The sequence below is a fragment of the Pistacia vera genome, unplaced genomic scaffold (genome assembly GCF_008641045.1).
Source record: "Pistacia vera cultivar Batoury unplaced genomic scaffold, PisVer_v2 Contig732, whole genome shotgun sequence".
Lineage (NCBI taxonomy): Eukaryota > Viridiplantae > Streptophyta > Magnoliopsida > Sapindales > Anacardiaceae > Pistacia > Pistacia vera.
In genome coordinates, this window is record NW_022196593.1 from 421,190 (window position 1) to 440,777 (window position 19,588).

Genomic DNA, 19,588 nt, shown 5'->3' on the forward strand with positions numbered 1-19,588 from the left:
AACTTTATTAAGTTATAATATCTTTATAATAATAAAATTAATTTGTTTCCGCCATTATAACTATAGAAATGTTGAATTGTATTTACACTCTAATAATATAAAATTATTATATATATTTTTTTCATACCTTGAGTATCTAATTTTGCTACAATAAGAGCTGAATTAGGTTAAGGAGTCAGACCAAGACTTTTTTGTGGATTATCGTACAATCATCTAGAAGGACGACGACCACGAGGGATTGCATGGTAAAAAGAATATGATATATATAAAACAATTTCAATACAAATATTCCAATCCTGCGGGCATTAGTATAGTAGCTAAATTAATTTAACATAAATTTTATATATATACGTGCCCAACCCAAAAGCATATTAAATTTTCTGCATCCTGATAAAACGTTTTCCATACAAAGACTTTTATGTCATAATTAGGAATCATTAAATTGATTGACATATTAATTATAATCCTAGGAAGAATCAAAAGAAACCTCCTATTGCCATTAATTATTAATGATCATATCTTTGATATTGGCATTAACAGTCACAAAATCACTATCCTCTTGACCTCTTCCAGTCTTCCTCCTCCCTTTTTTTACAAGTTTTTCCACAATTTCTTAGGTATACTAACACATATTCAGACAATTCAAAAAGTTATAACAATATTAATTTGAACTTAGAAAGATGAATAATGTAAAATTGAATTTGGCCGAAATTTAACTGAAATTGTATGATGTGTTAATTATTTTATATGAATATAAATATATGATTGAATTGAAATGTTACCACTTACCGTTCAAACATTTGCCTTGAATTAATTCTATGTAGATTGTATATTTAATGGTTCTAGAATGGGTAAAATCAAACAGTGGGTGATTGACGGTGCATGCGGTTAACCCAGTTACCAACCCGAGAATAAATGTCATCTCAGTGAAAACAATTGGCTTCCTTTCAGCTTAATTCATTCCTGTGTCTCAATCTCATCAATGAATTCCACAAAGACGGTCAACGTAAGAAACAAATTTTACAACTTTCTGTCTGCAGCCGAGTTCACATAAATTGGTCAAGGACTTCAGGATCTCACTCTCCCATCCGATTCGCACCTTCCGTTTCATCCGGCGACAAATCATAACGTTGATCCACGTGTGTTCTTCAAAAACCAGCCACACCTGAAGATATCCCATAATCCTTATACTACCCCACCAACTTATTACGTGTCCTTCTTCCATTGGTCCTTTTGGATCATCAGCATAACCACTATGGGGTCAAATGTCCAAAGATCGGATACGACTAGAATAGGTCGTAGGTGTGAACCCTAGGGTTGCGGGTCCACTAATCACATCTAATGATCTCGTCATGCATGACACGTGGATAAGGATAGTAAAGCGTCCACACAACAAAGTGCTTTAAATAAAATGAAATGATTAATGATCACAACATAAGCGCGTATGATATTTAGTGATGAACGGCCCACAAGCCTCCAAAAAGATGCAAACTTATCTTAATCATCTGCCTTTGAATTTCAAAAACCATGCAAAGTAAAGTTAGTCCTAGCGTTACGGCCTCCACGTACAGTCTCGAAGCCTTTCTCCTGTCACCGTCACATGGATCAAAGAGAATGGACCAGAAAGTTGACTAATTAAAATGAAACAAAATTAGAAAGAAAATAAAATAGCTTGCAGTGCAAGTTTCCTAAGCCTGGTTGCAGAGAATAAAGCCCCCACCACCTGTAGACTTATTCGTAAGCCTGACGACACGTAAACGCAATGGGAACAAATGGGGATACAATTAAATAATTAAAAATAAATAAAAATAAAATAAAGAAAGAGAGAGAGAGAAGGAGAAAGAAATTGAGTTTCCGCGTAGACAGATGAGATGAGACTGAGAAGGTGACTATGTCGAAGGAGAAAAGAGAGAGAGAGAGCTTTTCCTCTCTTCGGTTTTCGTTTTCAAAAATCTGAACGAATAATACAACGCTGGCTTTGAGGTTGACACCTAGGCTAAAGCAAACCATTTCACACCGGCTATTCACACCACCTTCATATAAATCTTTCTTCCTCTTTCTCTTTCTATCTTTTCTGTCTTTCGATCTATCTTTTCTTGGTGCAAAATTAATCTGGTTTCGGTTGCGTGTTTTGGTGGCTACTTAATTATGGAGGGACACCATCATCCTCATCATCAACATCAACAACATCCTCATCCTCATATCAGTGTTAACGTGGATACAAGTGATAGGTTTCCTCAATGGAGTGTTCAAGAAACGAAGGAGTTCTTGATGATCAGAGCAGAGTTAGATCGAACCTTTATGGAGACAAAGAGAAACAAGCTTTTATGGGAAGTTATCGCCACAAAGATGAAAGAAAAGGGTTATAATCGGAGCGCTGAACAGTGCAAGTGCAAGTGGAAAAACCTCTTTACTCGATACAAGGTAGGTAACAGACTAATAATAACAATAATATGAACCTCACTATTCGATTAATATTTAAATACTATCAATATTTTTTATTTAAGTGAACCATTCTTATTGAAAACCCTATTTTTTTTTTTATGTTTAGGGCTGTGAAACGGTGGAACCTGAATCTTTGAGGCAGCAATTCCCATTTTACAATGAGCTGCAGGCGATTTTATCTGCTAGAATGCAAAGAATGTTATGGGCTGAAGCCGAAGGAGCAGCCAGCGGGTCGAAAAAGAAAGGGGTGCAGTTATCTTCAGATGAAGAAGATGATAACGAAGACAGTGAAGGAGAGAAGGGTAACGCTAAGAAGAAAATAAAAAAGACAAGCAAGACCGGTGGGAATACTAGTGGTAGTGGAAGCAACAATAATTTGAGAGAGATATTGGAGGATTTCATGAAGCAACAGATGCAAATGGAAATGCAATGGCGAGAAGCATTCGAAGCAAGAGAGAACGAGAGGAGGTTAAGGGAGATGGAGTGGAGACAAACAATGGAAGCCTTGGAGAATGAGAGGATAATGATGGATAGGAGGTGGAGAGAAAGAGAAGAACAAAGAAAAATGAGAGAAGAGGCTAGGGCTGAGAAGAGAGATGCTCTTATCACAACACTTCTAAACAAGTTTAGAAGAGAAGACATGTAGCCTTTTACTTGTTTTGAGAGGTTTGTCCTGGAACTCTCATTCATGAGATATGTTTTTGTTCCGTGGATTCTCTTCTATATACTATTATCATCAATTTCGCTATCCCCTTTTGGGTTTCCTTTAGCTAGTGAAAAAAGCTTAAATTTGTTCATTTTATATACCTTGTGATTTAATTAATCATGTTATCATTGGAAGAATAGCAAAAAGCATACTTGTTAAAAAGGTTTAAGATCTATATATCATAGTGGGAATAAAGAAGGCAATCTGCATATCCAACTATAGAGAATCCACAAACTTTAGTGTTTGAGATAATGCTCATGAAAGTAGATCATATATCATAAATATATCTTTTGCAAGAATCCAGGGGTGGTAGAACAGTTGCCAAGTTAATGCTCCATTCTTGCAAGCTTGTTGCTAATGGTCTTCAACTTGTTTTAACTTTCACTTACACCGGCATAATCATTCTCTCTCACAAATGTACGTCTCACCTATTATAATGTGTCCATTGTTTATGTAGCCAGTTGTGACAAGGCTAATAGGCCTCATATAAGTCTATAACGTTACTGAAAAATCCAGTTAATTAGGTCATCAAATTGCATAACTTACTCTTAGTTGTCAAATTTTATCAATGGATGGGTGGTGGACCTGTATTACCTCAGAGGAAATACAATGTTCGCATTCTCTTATAATTTAGAGTCCACACCTAAGAAATATCTTATATACTGTATATTATGACATTATATGAAACATGTTATTGGTTTTGACTTTGCAGCACTGCATTAACATTTTTATCTCGTTCTAGTTAAATAGGAATTTTCTACTAGCAGATCCGAGATGTCAAAACATGTGCACGAAAATTTTTCAACTAGCAGTTATCTTGTGTTGCAAGAAACAGATTAATCTAAGTGTTGGAATATCATTATTGATGTGAACAAACATTTTCGTTCGTTCCAATAATTTTTATGTATAGCTGCATGTAAAATGATATTGGTTTAGGTAGATAATAAGGAGTAGAAGAGAAAGACTGCTGCCTGTTTTTATTATTAAACTTCACTTCTAACCATAAATAAACAGGAAACGTTTAAGAATTAGGTGCAAACATACTTACAACCATGAGTTTATTAACTTTCCAAGTCAAGAATTATAAGGATGTTTGTGAAATTTAATATTTTTTTACTAAAGTAATTTAATTAATTAAAAATAATTAAATTTTACAAATTCTTATCAATATATACATGAAGCTCAGAGTTTTCTTGTGTAAGAAGTGAGTTTTGCGAAATACAGTGTTCTAATATATATTTTTTGAAACAGAATGTTCGGACTAGCTTGCATTTATCTTACAGAGATTTGTCAAGGTGTGCACAAACTGGCTCAAACATTATGTTTCAAAAAAAAAAATACAATCCTTTTTTTTTTTTTTTTCAAATTCACATGTCAACTCTCTCGAAGACAATAGTTGATAATTATTCTCCTGTTATCTTTAGTGTTTACCAATATGCTAAAAAAGAAATTAATCTTCATGAACTTGCTATTAATTCCTATCAAAAGACTTAGGAAAATACATGCAAACATCTACATAATAGGATTTTTTGTATTAAGATATTTATTATGTATGTTCCTTAAAACCTCAACTTAAAAATGTAATTTTTTGTATATATATAAGTAGCTTGGTACGTATAATATGTATAACTTTCTTTTTTCCAACATTTGAACGTTATGTGTGAGCCTCATGGTTTGTTGCTTTCTTCTTCTTCTTCTTCTTAATTTTTTTTATGTTGTTCCTATAGCATGTTTCTATAATAATTTTAAGATCTGCTTGACTTTACTTCATAGCCTTTGAAGATTTTGGGGTGGATATATACAATTAATATATGCGGTGACAGTATAATTTGAAATTATGTATATAGTTTTTCATCGATCTTCATGTTTGGAGCGAGGTGGTAAAAGTTTTAGAGAAATGTTAGCTGTTCAAAAGTGATACATGTCCAATAAATTAAATTTATATATTGTAGGTGAATTAATAATATTGGTATCTCATTTTACTTTTAGTTGTTTTATTTATAAGTTGTGCTTTTGGCATCCCAAGAGGTGAACAATAACCCTTTTGTGTTTAGTCTTGCTTTCATTAGATTTCATGTAGAATAAGTTATACTACTTTTCCTCTTTGCTTTTAGAAATTTTTTTCTTTATTTCGGGAATTAACTTGCATCTCCTTTTAGTTGATCATTATTACCCCTGCCGTCTTGAGTCCAATTTCTCTAACAATATCATGACTTGCCCTTGTGGTAAAAGCTTATATGTCTGCAAATGTAAAGGAAAGATCCGACCCATATTCCATTTGAAATGATAGTAATTAAACTGTTTTGCTCCATTCCCATTCAACACTTGCTTAATGCTGAGTTTCATTAATTTCTGCAGCTCACTTTGTTTGACAATCTATTTTGTTTCAAGTGTAAATGGATATCAATCTTTGCTGGTTTTGCACTGGAGGCTCACATGCAAACAACGCGTAACATTGTATTCTCTTGTCAGTCTACGAGACAAGCGTGTTTTTGGCTGAGTTACACTTAAATATTCTCACCGACATAGATTGTGTTTTGTGCTGGAGATGATTAATTTCATTTTTAAATCATTTTGCCTGTAGTCAATAGTCAGGTTCTAAGTTGAAGCAAACCCATGAGATGTTTTGAATTGTTTATTGTTCGATGGAGTTTCATTCTCTATTAATTAATTTTAGGAGATTAATTACCTCTGTAATCTCTCCTAACTTTTTCATATATTGACATGTTGATGTGGTGGAATTGCCAAATTTATGATATCATATATTGTTTAATTCTTAAATTAATTGAAATATAAATTACTCTTTCAGATAAAGATGTTTTATTTCAGTAATAAATTCATGATTACAAAATCCTAATATTCTGCTCTTGATTCTTGAAAGGGCCCCGTATATAAAATTAATGATTGCAAAATCCTAACATTTAATAATATTAAATAAATACGCCAGTTCTAGAGAATGTTTGCATGCAATGGGAAGAAACACTTGTAGAGGTGAGGTTAAGCTGAGATAAGAATATTTCAAGTATACGACAACGGTTTCTAATAGGTATGGCAATGTTTCTCTGATTTTCAGGGACCCGTCTTCATCCACCCCATACGATCCAACCCATATGGGGTGGGAAAGCCTTGAATTTTTTAGAGATAGGGGCGGGAGTGGGGTCATTTTAATCCCGTCCTCAAGGATGGGATTGGGGTGGGGGTGCGTGATGCCTTTCCCCTGCCCGTCTCGTCTCGTATATAATATATATATATATGTTTTTCACTAATACTCATATATTTTACTTAATTACACAATTATTCTACTTATATAAACCAATATTTTCCCAATTTTCTTCATCCTAAAAATTAAACAAGAACAAACCCTAATCCATATTTATGTATAATTAATTATGTTTAAACGATTAATTTAAGTGTTTATCATGTGAACAAGAATTAATTATTATGTTTAGTAATGTTCAAATTAATTTATGTTTATGTAAAATGAATAGGGCGAGGACGGGCTTCAAACACGATGAAAGAGAATTCTTGTCATCCTAGTAACAAGGATAGAACAGGGATGGGGAGTGATTTCGAAGTCAATGTTGGATACGGTGAATGAGATCCCCGCCCTGTCTCACCCCGTCCCATTGCCATGCCTAATTTTTATATTCTCCGGATATACGAGAAATATACTTTGACTTTTTCTTTTATTAGTCCAGCTGGATTTTGAATCTGCAGGCGACTAGTATTTTACGTGTATTGCAATAGTTGTTTTAGTTTTCTACTTGTCTGAAATTTGACCAACAAAGACTCCGACTAATAATAAGAGTATTGGCATCCTTCTTAGCAACGACATGTCGTAATCCTAATCCGTGTTATTAATTTACTTTTATTCATAAGTTAGTAGGTACCCAGCAACCGACGATTAAGGTGGCCTATGGCTAGGTGTGGGTGCCACCTTAATGGATTGCTCATTATTTCATCACCTATATGGGTTCTTGTCGGTTGACTTTTTACATCCTTATTTAATTTACTATATCAAAAATGGAGTTCAGTTGATGAAAACTCTGTTTAGACAATAAAGAATATGCATAAAACAATATTAAATGTCTCAAATCATGTACTAAACTAACTAAACCGATACAAGAGTTAATAATATAATAGAGATTCCTCTAAAGTTTCACAAAATGGCAAGTTCTCATCTAGTTTTATAAATTCTATATTCCTACATTTAAAATAATATCATTAATGATTTTTAGGTTTAGATAACATGTAGAGGGTATTATTATCACAAATGAATAAATGAATAAATTATTTTTTATCCCCAAATTAGTAAAATTTGAAAAATGACCATCTTATTTTCAAATTTATTCCAATAACACCATCTTCTTCAATCACTACCACCACTACCTAGATGCCACCGCTACCTAGCCATTGCTACTACCTAGACATTATCGCCACCGCCACCGCCACCCAACCACTATCACCATCCAACCTTTTTTTTTAAATCTACCCTTTTATTTATAAAAAAATAAAATAAATAAAAAAACAAAAATCAACAAAATCCACTGTCGTCAGCCAATAAACCGCTTTCGACATCAACACATAAAATCAACCACATCAATCCACTACACATACAAAAATCCAATCCAAAAAAAAAAAAAAAAAAAAAAAAAAAAAGGCAGTCACCAAGTTCACCAAACTTCAATCTTCAAGCAAACCCCAATTCAAAACACCACTCCAAACAAACTCAACTCCAACTGGTGAGCAGGGCGAGGTTTTTCGGTGGAGGTGGTAAGGTGTAGAGGTGAGCAACCACCATTCAGGTGGGATTTTAGCTGTCGAAATTGGCTGCAGTTCGACTTCAAAAGGCAAAACCCTAAACCTGACGGCGGACGGCGATTGGTGGGAGCAATTAGGAGGAAATCATGGGGGTTTAGGTGTAGGGAGGGCTAAGATGTAGCCCAATTTTATTAATATGCATTGAATTATTTGTTGCTAATTTTTATTAAGTTTTGTTCTAAGCTTTATTATTACACTTAATGCTTTCAATTTTTAAGGGCCTAAGAGCTAAATGATTTTACAGGTTAGGTTGATATCAGTGGCGGATCTAGAAATTTCTGTTAGGATGGGCCAAAGTAAAAATTAATTATACATTAATACTTTTGTCCATTAATATTTTTGTTAGGGTGGGCCAAAAAGTGGCTAGATCCGCCCCTAGTTGATATCGAGAGATAAAACCTAATTAGTCTAAGGTAATAAAACCACAGATCGAGCGAACACTAGAGATATGTTACCGCAATCTGGGAGGCTCTAGTAAATTCTATAAAACTTAATGATCTCTTAGCTTCTAAATTCACTTTAGAGATATTTTAGGTTGTTGATTAAGGGTTTATTTGGTAATTGTTTGAGAGAAAATTTTCAGAATATTAGGGAACTTGGCCTTTAAAATAAGCTTAATTAGGTTAGCAATAATTGTCAATGCATAGGATAAAATTGGTGTGAAATCTGTCCCCTAGAAAAGAATTTAGTTCATACTTTAAGTACTAAAAACAACCATTGTATTGAATAACATGAGTATAAGAAAGAAAATAGAAAAACTTTGCTAATTGGTGAACCTAAGACTTTGAGAATTTTGATCTCCAAAGAGTGGTTGCTCTTCTCTCTTTCTTCAGCCCTTAAAAACTAATTAAAGACCCTTATTTATAGTGCTAGGGTTTGGAGGTTAATCAGGAAAGAATTAAATACCTCAAACAAGTCAAATTGGGACTAGGCTTTAAAACAACCATCCAAACTCGCACTACATCACTGCAATGACAGAAATGGTCGCTATGATGATAGTTATTTCTATCCCACGAGTCTGATATATTCAGAATTTGGTGAAGTGATCAACATAAAATTTGTAGTCCTCTGAATAAGCTTTCCAATGCCATAAGAATCATCTAATTCTAATTTGTACAGCTCAAGTTATAATCAAAACATTGAAACATGCTCATCTTGAAGAATTTTCAGGTTTTAAGTCTCATCTTCAAAGCATCACAACTTCCTTGGTTCAACTCCGATTCTTACACTGTTTGTTCATACTTGTCACAAATTCCATCGACATCATCATTCTTCATTCAAATGTCATTTATATCTTGAAAATACTCAAAATATACCCGTGATCCCATAAAAGGTATTTTTGAAATAATTAACTCAAATTTTACAATTTAAACTAATTTTCCCACAAATAATATAATTGAATCACTAACGAAACACACTTATTTTCAAGCTCTTATCAATAGTGTCGGGGGAGGCCAAGGACATCGAAATCTTACGGTAGGAAAGTGTTTGATTTGGGGTCAGGGTGATGAATCTTGTTGATTTGGGTGAGAAATATTCCAGTAGGGATCCTTGGAAAACGGACAGCGACGACGTCGACAATGGTGGTAAGTTGAGAGAATTGGGTGGGTAAGGTTGGAAGAGAAATTTGAGAATGGAGAGTTATTTTGAACTTTTTATTTTCATTTCAAATTTAATGTTGTGCAAATGACCACTTTACTTTTTAAACATTACATTAAACAATTTTTTGTTAATTTGAGGATGAGAATATGAAATTTATGAAATTAAGGATGGGAACTTGCCATTTCGTGAAACCTTGGGTGGGAACATGTGGTTTACTATAATATAATATTAGGCTGTGGTCTGCGGATATTATACATCAATTTGCAAATAAATTTTAGGGGCTTTATCATTTTTGTTGAATTCTCAGTGCAACCACTGTTTTGACCTCTTTTGCTTTGGAGGAAAGAGTAGTGTCTCTATCTTCGTCTCAAGGTATGGTCTTGTCAAAGATATTAGATAAATGTTTAAAAATTACAAAGTCGCAGTCTTTAAGATTTAAAATAGTTAAATATTCATTCAAAAATCATTGGTGTTTGGTTATCCCCAATTAATTCACTGTTGTTTGTATTATGGTGATTGTAGAACAATCAAATATATGCTTACTGCTGCTTCAAATTCAGGTTTAATTTAATTTATCCCTGGCGATGATGAACATTTCCAAAGCGTATCATCTTTTCCATGCTTAAGAATTAAAAGGAAATTGACATGGCTTCTTCTTTATTTTTTATCATCTAATTTGGAGGTTTTTAGTCTTGTACAAAACATGAACAANTCTCTTAAAAACTAATTAAAGACCCTTATTTATAGTGCTAGGGTTTGGAGGTTAATCAGGAAAGAATTAAATATCTCAAACAAGTCAAATTCCGACTAGGCTTTAAAACAACCATCCAAACTCGCACTACATCGTTGCAGTGATAGAAATGGTCGCTACGATAATAGTTATTTCTGTCCCACGAGTCTGATATGTTCAGAATTTGGCAAAGTCATCAGCATAAAATTTATAGCCCTCTGAATAAGCTTTCCAACGCCATAAGAATCATTAAATTCTGATTTGTACAGCTCAAGTTATAATTAAAACATTGAAGTATGCTCATCTTGAAGAATTTTCAGGTTTTAAGTCTCATCTTCAAGGCATCACAACTTTCTTGCTTTTTACTCTGATTCTTATACCGTTTGTTCATACTTGTCACAAATTCCATTGACATCATCCTTCTTCATTCAAATGTCATTTATATCCTGAAAATACTCAAAATACACCCGTGATTGCATAAAAGGTATTTATGAAATAATTAACTCAAATTTTACAATTTAAACTAATTTTCCCACAAATAATCTAATTGAATCACTAACTAAACACTTATTTTCAAGCTCTTATCAATAGTGTCGGGGGAGGCCAAGGACATCGAAATCGTAGGGTAGGAAAGTGTTTGATTTGGGGTCAGGGTGATGAATCTTGTCCATTTGGGGTCAAGGTGATGAATCTTGTCGATTTGGGTGAGAAATCCAGTAGGGATCCATGGAAAACGGCCAGCGATGGCGCCAACAATGGTGGTGAGTTGAGAGAATTGGGTGGATATGGTTGTAAGAGAAATTTGACATGTGGAGAGTTATTTTGAACTTTTTATTTTCATTTCAGATTTAATGTTGTACAAATGACTACTTTACTTTTTAAACATTACATTAAACAATTTTTTGTTAATTTGAGGGTGAGAATATGAAATTTATGAAACTAAGGGTGGGAACTTGCCATTTTGTGAAACCTTGGGTGGGAACATGTGGCTTACTATAATATAATATTAGGCTGTGGTATGTGGATATCATACATCAATTTGTAAATAAATTTTAGGAGCTTTATCATTTTTGTTGAATTCTTAGTGCAACCACTGTTTTGACCTCTTTTGTTTTGGAGGAAAGAGTAGTGTCTCTATCTTCGTCTCAACGTATGGTCTTGTCAAAGATATTAGATAAATGTTTAAAAATTACAAAGTCGCAGTCTTTAAGATTTAAAATAGTTAAATATTCATTAAAAAATCATTGGTGTTTGGTTACTTATCCCCAATTAATTCACTGTTGTTTCTATTGTGGTGATTGTAGAACAATCAAATATATGCTTACTGCTGCTTCAAATTCAGGTTTAATTTAATTTATCCCTGGCGAAGATGAACTTTTCTAAAGCGTATCATCTTTTCCATGCTTAAGAATTAAAAGGAAATTGGCATGGCTTCCTCTTTATTTTTTATCATCTAATTTGGAGGTTTTTAGTCTTGTACAAAACATGAACAAGATTTATTACATTTTCTTCAAAATATTTTAAATTATATTATTATTATTTATCTTGTCCCTCTTAATTTCAATTTTGGTTATTTGATATTAATTAAGCAAGAAAATGAATGAAGAGGTTTGTTTCTAAAATTTAAATATAATATTTCTTGATTTTAAGGCAGGGGGCATTCTTATCACAGTATATTAATTAAGTGAAAAAGTGAAGTAGATTGAGCCCTTATAATGTATAAAGAGAATCAAAGCAAGGACAAACAACTTACACCTGCTACGGCTTTCAAATATTTAACAAATAAAAAGTTGTCTAATTCTGTCACCATCTGTCCCAAGCTATTGCATCTCCTATTTTTCTATTATTTTCTTTCAGCTTTTTGATAATCAATGCATTGTGTTATTATAATAAAAGTTTGTCAAAGAAATTTAAATTTTATTTTTCCAATATTATGCTTAAGTTTTCCCTTAAGATTAGAGGATATATGGTAGCATATACTTGTCCCTGAATTTAGTTTATGTTTGGTATCTGAAACTTCATTTCTCCGCAGGAATTTCTCATTGTTTGAACTACAATTCATACGGGCAACAACACAAGTAAATCATCTTTAACTCTCTAGCTATGTCAGAAAGCTCCAGAATGTAGGATTTTTTTACAGGTAAATTTTCCATGAGTTTCTTGTCTAGATTTTTTAGAATAAAAAAGCTGCTCAAGTAATAAATAAAGGATGAAATCATCTTTTAAGTAGAAAGAGTTTACGTTTCCCAAACATGTACGACAAGTCATCCGAGACCACGTGACTCTTATCGTTTATGCACGGAACGGATATAGCTCCTTGGGTGACCCAAATCCGCAAACTCCTTCACATTTCACACCACATCTTATTATCAGGATCAGGGTATGTATGTACATAGCTTATCGACAATTCTGCAAAGAGTTTTTCGGAACATTACAAAGCAATATTTTCTGTATTAAATCCCGCAAATTCATCTACAACTTGCTGTAATAAAGTATCAAGGATGTGTTGCCCAAATTGCATGCAAATTTCTTCAAAATCTTCAAAATTGAGCTCCTTTTTTGGCATCCAATTCGACTGCATTATAGATTCTTCCGTAATACGGCAAAGCTTGGCCACCATTTTCTTGTAATAGTCGGTGATCTGATTATCCATCGACTCATTGTCCCTTTTATTGACGACTCTCAGCCTGAGATCATCATTGCTCAAAATTCGCTTGGAATTTGCAGAGGGGTAGTCAGAGTACATGGTCTTTACTGAAGATTTCCTCTCAAAATTCAAATCCAAACACCTTGGATCTTCTGCTTCACACATTTTAAAGAGCATATTAGTTTTAGGTGTTATCTATATATTGAAGAAAAAGAAAAACAATCAGCTAATGATGAAGTTTTCAATTCAATAGAATTTTAAAGAATTTTGTCTAATAAAGAACTAACCTGATGATGGATAGTCTTCATAGATTGAAAAATCATTGACATCAAGAACAGAGATAGGACTTGGATTTTCTGAACTACATTCAGCTGCCTCCACTGCCTCAACTGACTGCTGAGCTTTACTCTTACTGACTTTCGGTTTAGCCAATACTTCACTTTGATGCATCCGCTTCACTGAGCTTTTCTCCTTTACAGTTGTTCCTGATTCTCCATATTTCTTACTGGTGCTAATATTTGAATGACGTTTGACAGAAACTCTCCGGGGCTCATCAATGAACTTGGAGAGTTTCTTTCTGTTGCTTTGTTTCTCCTTCTTCTTCATAGCCAATCTCTCTTTACTGTTTTTACTTCTCTCTTCTTTCTTCTGTTTCAGCTCTCCAAACTCCTTACCAGATTTTCTCACTTTTGACTCCCTCTTCTTCTTTTCATCTACTTCATCCAAGTACAGAGCAAGTAACTCGGGATTTTGTTGATGCAAAAATGTTGGGACTTCGCGAAAGGACACTGATGTTCTCACTCTGCGATGCTGAGGAGCTTGAGCTAAATCGAACTGCAACAAGTAATCCATAAAATTCACTGACTTACTTCTTGTAACTGCATCCGGGGCTTTTCCTTTCGGAACACAGCTAGCTTCTGGCAAGGAGTCTAGACCCATAAGTCTTGCCACTATTCCTGGAGCCCCTTGAGTTAAAATTTCGGTCTCAGGTTTTAACTCTTTCTTTGGCTCATTGAACTCAACTTCCGTGGGCTCTGCAATCTGATCAGATGGGTATGTTTGATGACTACCCTGGCATAAAAGCCGGCGTAAAATGCAAGAGAAACACCCAGAATCATTTTTTTGTGTGGTAGACATTGTTCAGTCAAGATCCAAAACTGAGAGGCAGTAAATGGACAAATGAAAAGTGAAAAATTATATGCTAGAGAACGCTTCACAATTGTAAGCAAAAACAATAGTCCATTCAAGAAAGTAGTATATAACAGACGGAGGAAGGAACAGGCGGGCCTTGGATTTGAACTGTAGTGTATGACTTTGGTGATTGGTGAGTGAGGAGTTAGGTCGGTGTATAGGAGAAGCTACGCGCAACTAAGTCGCGTATAGTACATAGGAGTGGCTGGGCTGTCAATTCTATATCTTTTCTTTGAAAATTCTTCTGACAATTAGTTGATGATTCTTGCTATGCTACGCACCTTTTTATAGCAGGAATAAAACCTATCTTGGAATTTTAGAATTTGAAACGCGGGGGCTGTTTATGATTCAAGGATTTGATTATTATTCTCTTGAAACTGATGATCCTTTTGGGTTTGTAGTCAAAGAAAATAGAATTTAATATAGAGTACTGTGGCATGAGGTTGCTGACTTTTTGATCATTCTGAAACCTGGTCTTGGTCCTCCTGGACCACATGAGTCTTACATCCACCGACTCTATTGACTGCGACTCCTACTCTCTGCTCATTTTTCTTAGTTCTTTGGGCTTCGCTGTTGTTTTGGGTTTATTGTGGTTAGATTGGGCCGAGATTTAAGCTTTACGTATGGACTGAAACTTGTACAGTAATTTTAAAAAAAAAAAAATGATACATTGGCCTTATCCATGAAGTTTGTACTCACTTAGGCAAAGAGATGTACAATGATGTGTTTGAATTGAACAATGCTCAACTGAAGTAAAGTCTTCACTTGGGCTTCCTAAACACACGTCGAAATACTCCTTTGACGTTATAATTACCGAAGGATTATCTCTTGGAGGGCCAAGACTTTTGAGACCTCATTGACTCTCTCAGATTCTTTCTTTGTTTTGTTGATTTAAGAGCCTTGATGATATCTATCGAATTAAAGACCCTAGCGAATGTGACGTGCTAATAAATTTGCAACAACTTTATTATGTGATAAATAATAAAAACTAACTTCCCATTTTGAGCTAAAGAAAAAAATGAAAAATTGGGTAATATAATGGTGGCTAAATAAACGTCTTGTTGCGTTGGTGAGCGGTGACAAGTACATGCATAGGCACGTGGAAGTTGGCAATTATCACAACCAAGAGTTTTCTGTAAAGAGGATCAAGAAAATGACTTTGCAATTGTCAGGGACAGCCCGTGACGGTTCTGTTTATTGAAGATGATATTTATGATAATGATTAATGCTCAATTATTTTGATTATTTTTCTGCACTGGTTGCTGTTGGGCCTACTTCCTGAAGTAATGATGGAGATCAGTCTAAAGTACTGGAATCTTACAAGTAGCTTTTTCAATTGTCTAAAGCCCAATAGAAACAGGTAAAAAATTAACCTTTTCATTTAATTTTCCTTGAATTTTCTTTCAATTTATGAAGTTTTGACTCAGCAATACATGAATAATATTGCTGAAGAGCTAATTATCTCTTCAGGTATTATAGTATATAATATACACTCTCCCTTCAAAATCCCAATAGGGAAACACCTCACATATTTGATATTTCCTCTGCCTAAATAACCAACAGCGGCTGCAATAATCCTTCTTAGGTATCACTCATCTTCATACGAATGATTTGTTTGCCAGTCAATCAAGGTTGTCACCATATCATTGCGGGGTTGGCCATAACACGGCAATACAAGCTCTCTGATTGCTTAAGTTTAAGTCAGCTATAAAGAGCTTGCTAGCCATTCACTACACCGCTGAGGAAGGCCATATATGAAAGCTTTAACCAGATTTGGAAGAGCAGTTCAGCTGTAGGTCAGTCTGGTAGTACACAACATCGCCATCATCACTAACATAATGGTCTTTTTTCAAACTTCTGATCAAACTTCCAATGAGGTGGAGAGGTAGAGGCCCTGATTTACTAGGCTCGCGATAATATTTCCCAAGTACTGGTTTAGCAGCCTCAGTCTACAAGGTTTTCATATTTAAAACAATTAGGAAGCATACAAAACAAAGTGCTTCTGAGAAGTTGCTAATGAGAGTTGTTTGCTCAATTGAAGAGATATACTTACTGCTTCCACTAAATGGTAGTGTGGTATCTGTGGGAAGAGATGGTGAATGACATGAGTTCCAATATCATGGTGGATGTTATTAATCAATCCATAATCTCGATCAAGAGTTGTAAGCCCTCCCCTTAGATAGCTCCACTCCTGTACAGTATAAGCCAGGAGGAATTCAACATAAAAATTTCTATGGCCTACTTTTTTTTGTTCTTTAGTATTACTAAAAGTTGACTCAGCAAAATACCAAGGTAGTTGGCGTAACAAATTTTCCAAATGTTGAATTCCAGAAACACGAAAATCAAGCAAGCTTGAAAAAAGATGCGTTAAGCTAAGAAACTCTTACCTTTCCACGGTACCAAGGGAGCTTTTCTTCGTGACCATGGTGATGCAAATATGTCACTAAATCCAACCACATAACAAAAACCTAAACGTGAAGCAGAATCAAGTTAAAATTGCATTCTTTAATTGGGGATAAAAACACATGCTACCTTTATTTTTCTTCTAGTTAGAGCAAATGAAACATACCAAGTATGGGATGCCGTAGAGTTTAAGCAATTGCGTAGGGCCCATTACAAAGGATAAACCCAATAGCAAAGCAGCCATGGCCGTCCAACATAAGGTAGAAGTGATCACGTCTTTCCTTTCGCTTGGGACAAACAAATCGCTGTTTGGGTCAAAGTGAGAACCAGTTTTCCCAGGACTTCTACTCCACTGTCAGTTGAAATAAAAAGTTATCATCAGCAACAAATTTATTAAAATGATTTTTAGCCTTAAGTTTGTGTCCAATCATTTATTGATCAAATAAGATACCACATACTTACAAGATAAAATGGGTATGCAAGCATGGGAAACGGCACAGTGAAACGTAAAATTCTTGTAGCTTTATCCAAACTCTTGTATATTTTCTCAGACAACTGCAACAAATAAACAGGGAAATATTCACTTTGAGACTAAAAGAAGAAACATAATTACAGACAGTAATATGCCAGAACATAAACAGAGGATATAACTAACCGGGTGCCATGATTCATCATTCTCAACATGGCCATGATTTTGATGATGAGTTCTGTGGCTGATTCTCCTGCGAATTTAATCACAACATATATCAGAGATACTTTTAAAGCATCTATTTGGAATATTATAAACTTCAAACAAGCATAACAAGACGAAACTAAGATTATGAAGACAGAAGGTTATTCTCGCAACTTTAACATTAGGATTAAAAAAAAATCAATCAGGAGCATACCATCCATGATAAGGAACCAGAATTGAAGAATGTAGCAAATGCCCCAGCACACTATTCAACTTGGGATTGTTTGAAAAGCTTCCATGACCACTGCATATTCAAATCCAAACATCAAAATCCAAACTTTAACCTAGGACTAGAGCCAAGAGATCTATAAAGAAAAAGAAAAAAAACCTATCATTACCAGTCATGACCAAGCACAAAAAGAGCCCAAAACATGGTTCCTTGAGCAGCCCAGTACAAAGGCCAAACAACCCAGTTGTTAATATAAGCAGCGGCCACAGCAAAGCCAAAAACTGCCACAACATCTCTAACAACATAGCTCATAGACCTCCATGGATCTTTCACCCAACAATGCTTTGGTATGGCGGCTCTAATATCAGCTAGTTTAAAAGGAGGGGGCGCCCCAGGATTAAATTCAGCTGCTTCTTTATTTTCAATCCCATTAAACCCATTGATTCTATCTTCTTTCTCATCTTCGTCTAATGGTGCTACTCTCAAAGGAGCACTCACGTTTAGCCCCCAGTTTCTCTCCCTTGAAAAGTCACCGGAAAATTTTATTGAATGAAATTTTAGATCTGTTGGAGACTTATTCGTGTATAAAAATCTGGCTTTTGTTGGGTTTACTCCAGTTCTTGGTTTAGGAAAAACCTGTAGAAGAGGCCTTAAACCACATTCTGAGATGACAAAACTCGCCATTGGAGACGACCCAGATGGATATAACTCGCTGGTTCAAGCCTCTGAGTCCGTCTCCAACGAATTAGAGAGAAAAAAGAAACGACGGTATGGCGGAGAAGTAAAGCAAAATATCTAAGGCTTTAAAGTAATAAAATAACAACAGTTAAGAGTGGTTCACTGTTGTGTATTTTTACTGTTATATAGAGAACTCGCCGACGCCCAATCTCTCGGGTATCAAGGGCTTACGCAAGACTTTGCGAACGAATCGAGTCACTCACTGAGTTAATAGTTGAAGAAACTCGAACCTCCACTTAGGCAAAAGTGCTTGACGCCCTGACCTGTTCCTTATATTTAATTGATGGGCAAGTTGGTCATATGTTTTATGGGTCGGCGGTGTGTGTCTCATAAATCAGGGCATGAGCCGCACGTGATTTTTATTTTAATGGAGAGGAACAAGACCACGAGATGAGAGGACAAATAATAGCAGCCCATGCTTTCAGCATGCTGCAAAATTTCGTCGACCGTTCACTTTTCTTTTGCTTCCAGTGATATGATATTAAAAGAAAAATTATTTCAATTTTAGGGCATCAAATCATCTAATTAATTCTATATGTATTAATATATAAATCCTGCAAAGTTGCTACCTTAATTAAGATGTTAAAATTTTAATATTATGATAACAACTATATTATGAAACTGATTGGACCAGCGTAAAACTAAAGTTTAATTAATTAATTCCTAATAAAGTCATTGTCTGTCTTTTTGCTAAATCAAGTAACAGTCAAATTATTATTCTAAACACGTATCCTCCTTATTGGAAATTTGATCAGGCATAACCATTAGTCTTGCGGCTGAACCGCGAGATGGCTAAAGTCTTGCGGTCTTTTTGCTAAATCAAGTAACAGTCAAATTATTATTCTAAACACGTATCCTCCTAATTTAAAAATGAGTAACGATATCGTCAACGAAATAGCGCATCGAATTCATACATCAAATGACGTAACATAATTCTAAACGTTGATTAATATTAATATATAATTAATCAACGGTTAAAATTACGTCGCATTATTTGGTGTATGAATTCGGTGTACTCCTTTCGATAACTATATTATTTTTCTTAGAAAATTAATCAGGCATAACCATTAGTCTTGTGATTGAACCACAAGACTTTAGCCATCTGAATGAATTATTCAAAGTTTTTATGTTTCAGAGATTAGTTAAGGTATGTACAAACTGACTGAAACACTCCGATTATAATAATAATAATAATAATGGGTCTGTTTGGTTCCTTATTTCCTACCCTATTCTCAAAATAACTATTTGTTTCATTATTTAGGAAATACTATTATATTTTATTTAATTACTTTTAGACCCCTTAAGTTTATTAATTTAATTAAACATCCCCATAAAAAAGTTTAAAAATTAATAAAAACACCCATACCCACCCATAGTTGCCAGATTCCAGCAATCACCGTCGG

General features: G+C 34.5%; 3 protein-coding genes across 6 annotated transcripts; 1 reads left to right on the forward strand and 2 right to left on the reverse strand.

The window, feature by feature from the left end:
* Positions 1–1,874: 1,874 nt before the first annotated feature.
* Positions 1,875–5,844, forward strand: LOC116115135 (trihelix transcription factor GT-3b-like). 4 transcript variants are annotated; one of them, XR_004125627.1, is made up of 4 exons: positions 1,875–2,424; positions 2,552–3,111; positions 4,403–4,446; positions 5,510–5,844. XR_004125627.1 is itself a non-coding variant. In XM_031401287.1 (3 exons), the coding sequence occupies exons 1-2, from the start codon at positions 2,149–2,151 to the stop codon at positions 3,089–3,091; spliced, it is 816 nt and encodes a 271-aa protein (XP_031257147.1). In that variant the 5' UTR covers positions 1,875–2,148; the 3' UTR covers positions 3,092–3,111; positions 5,510–5,844. The 4 variants fall into 4 exon arrangements, 3 of the variants coding, with proteins under 3 accessions (XP_031257147.1, XP_031257148.1, XP_031257146.1); XM_031401287.1 differs by lacking the exon at positions 4,403–4,446; XM_031401288.1 differs by lacking the exon at positions 4,403–4,446 and having other exon boundaries at positions 5,543–5,844.
* A 6,494-nt stretch (positions 5,845–12,338) lies between these two features.
* On the reverse strand, positions 12,339–14,554 carry LOC116115185. The gene is made up of 2 exons (XM_031401346.1): positions 13,239–14,554; positions 12,339–13,106 (listed from the first exon to the last, which is right to left on the reverse strand). The coding sequence occupies exons 1-2, from the start codon at positions 14,086–14,088 to the stop codon at positions 12,736–12,738; spliced, it is 1,221 nt and encodes a 406-aa protein (XP_031257206.1). The 5' UTR covers positions 14,089–14,554; the 3' UTR covers positions 12,339–12,735.
* A 941-nt stretch (positions 14,555–15,495) lies between these two features.
* LOC116115152 (omega-3 fatty acid desaturase, chloroplastic-like) lies at positions 15,496–18,468 on the reverse strand. Its single transcript, XM_031401310.1, has 8 exons — positions 17,617–18,468; positions 17,433–17,522; positions 17,201–17,267; positions 17,008–17,100; positions 16,712–16,897; positions 16,530–16,610; positions 16,196–16,333; positions 15,496–16,091 (listed from the first exon to the last, which is right to left on the reverse strand). Exons 1-8 carry the CDS (start codon positions 18,129–18,131, stop codon positions 15,906–15,908), a joined length of 1,356 nt encoding a protein of 451 aa, XP_031257170.1. The 5' UTR covers positions 18,132–18,468; the 3' UTR covers positions 15,496–15,905.
* Between the last annotated feature and the right edge of the window lie 1,120 nt (positions 18,469–19,588).

Excerpts from the sequence above, each read along its gene's own strand:
- LOC116115185 (XM_031401346.1), bottom strand. The coding sequence starts at position 14,088 with ATGTCTACCACACAAAAAAATGATTCTGGGTGTTTCTCTTGCATTTTA. Across the intron at positions 13,107-13,238 it reads TGAAGACTATCCATCATCAG|CAGAAGATCCAAGGTGTTTG; the intron begins GTTAGTTCTTTA and ends AAATGTGTGAAG.
- LOC116115135 (XM_031401287.1), top strand. The coding sequence starts at position 2,149 with ATGGAGGGACACCATCATCCTCATCATCAACATCAACAACATCCTCAT. Across the intron at positions 2,425-2,551 it reads ACCTCTTTACTCGATACAAG|GGCTGTGAAACGGTGGAACC; the intron begins GTAGGTAACAGA and ends TTTTATGTTTAG.
- LOC116115152 (XM_031401310.1), bottom strand. The coding sequence starts at position 18,131 with ATGGCGAGTTTTGTCATCTCAGAATGTGGTTTAAGGCCTCTTCTACAG. Across the intron at positions 17,268-17,432 it reads CTGGTTCCTTATCATGGATG|GAGAATCAGCCACAGAACTC; the intron begins GTATGCTCCTGA and ends TTAAATTCGCAG. Across the intron at positions 16,611-16,711 it reads TCTACGGCATCCCATACTTG|GTTTTTGTTATGTGGTTGGA; the intron begins GTATGTTTCATT and ends CTTCACGTTTAG.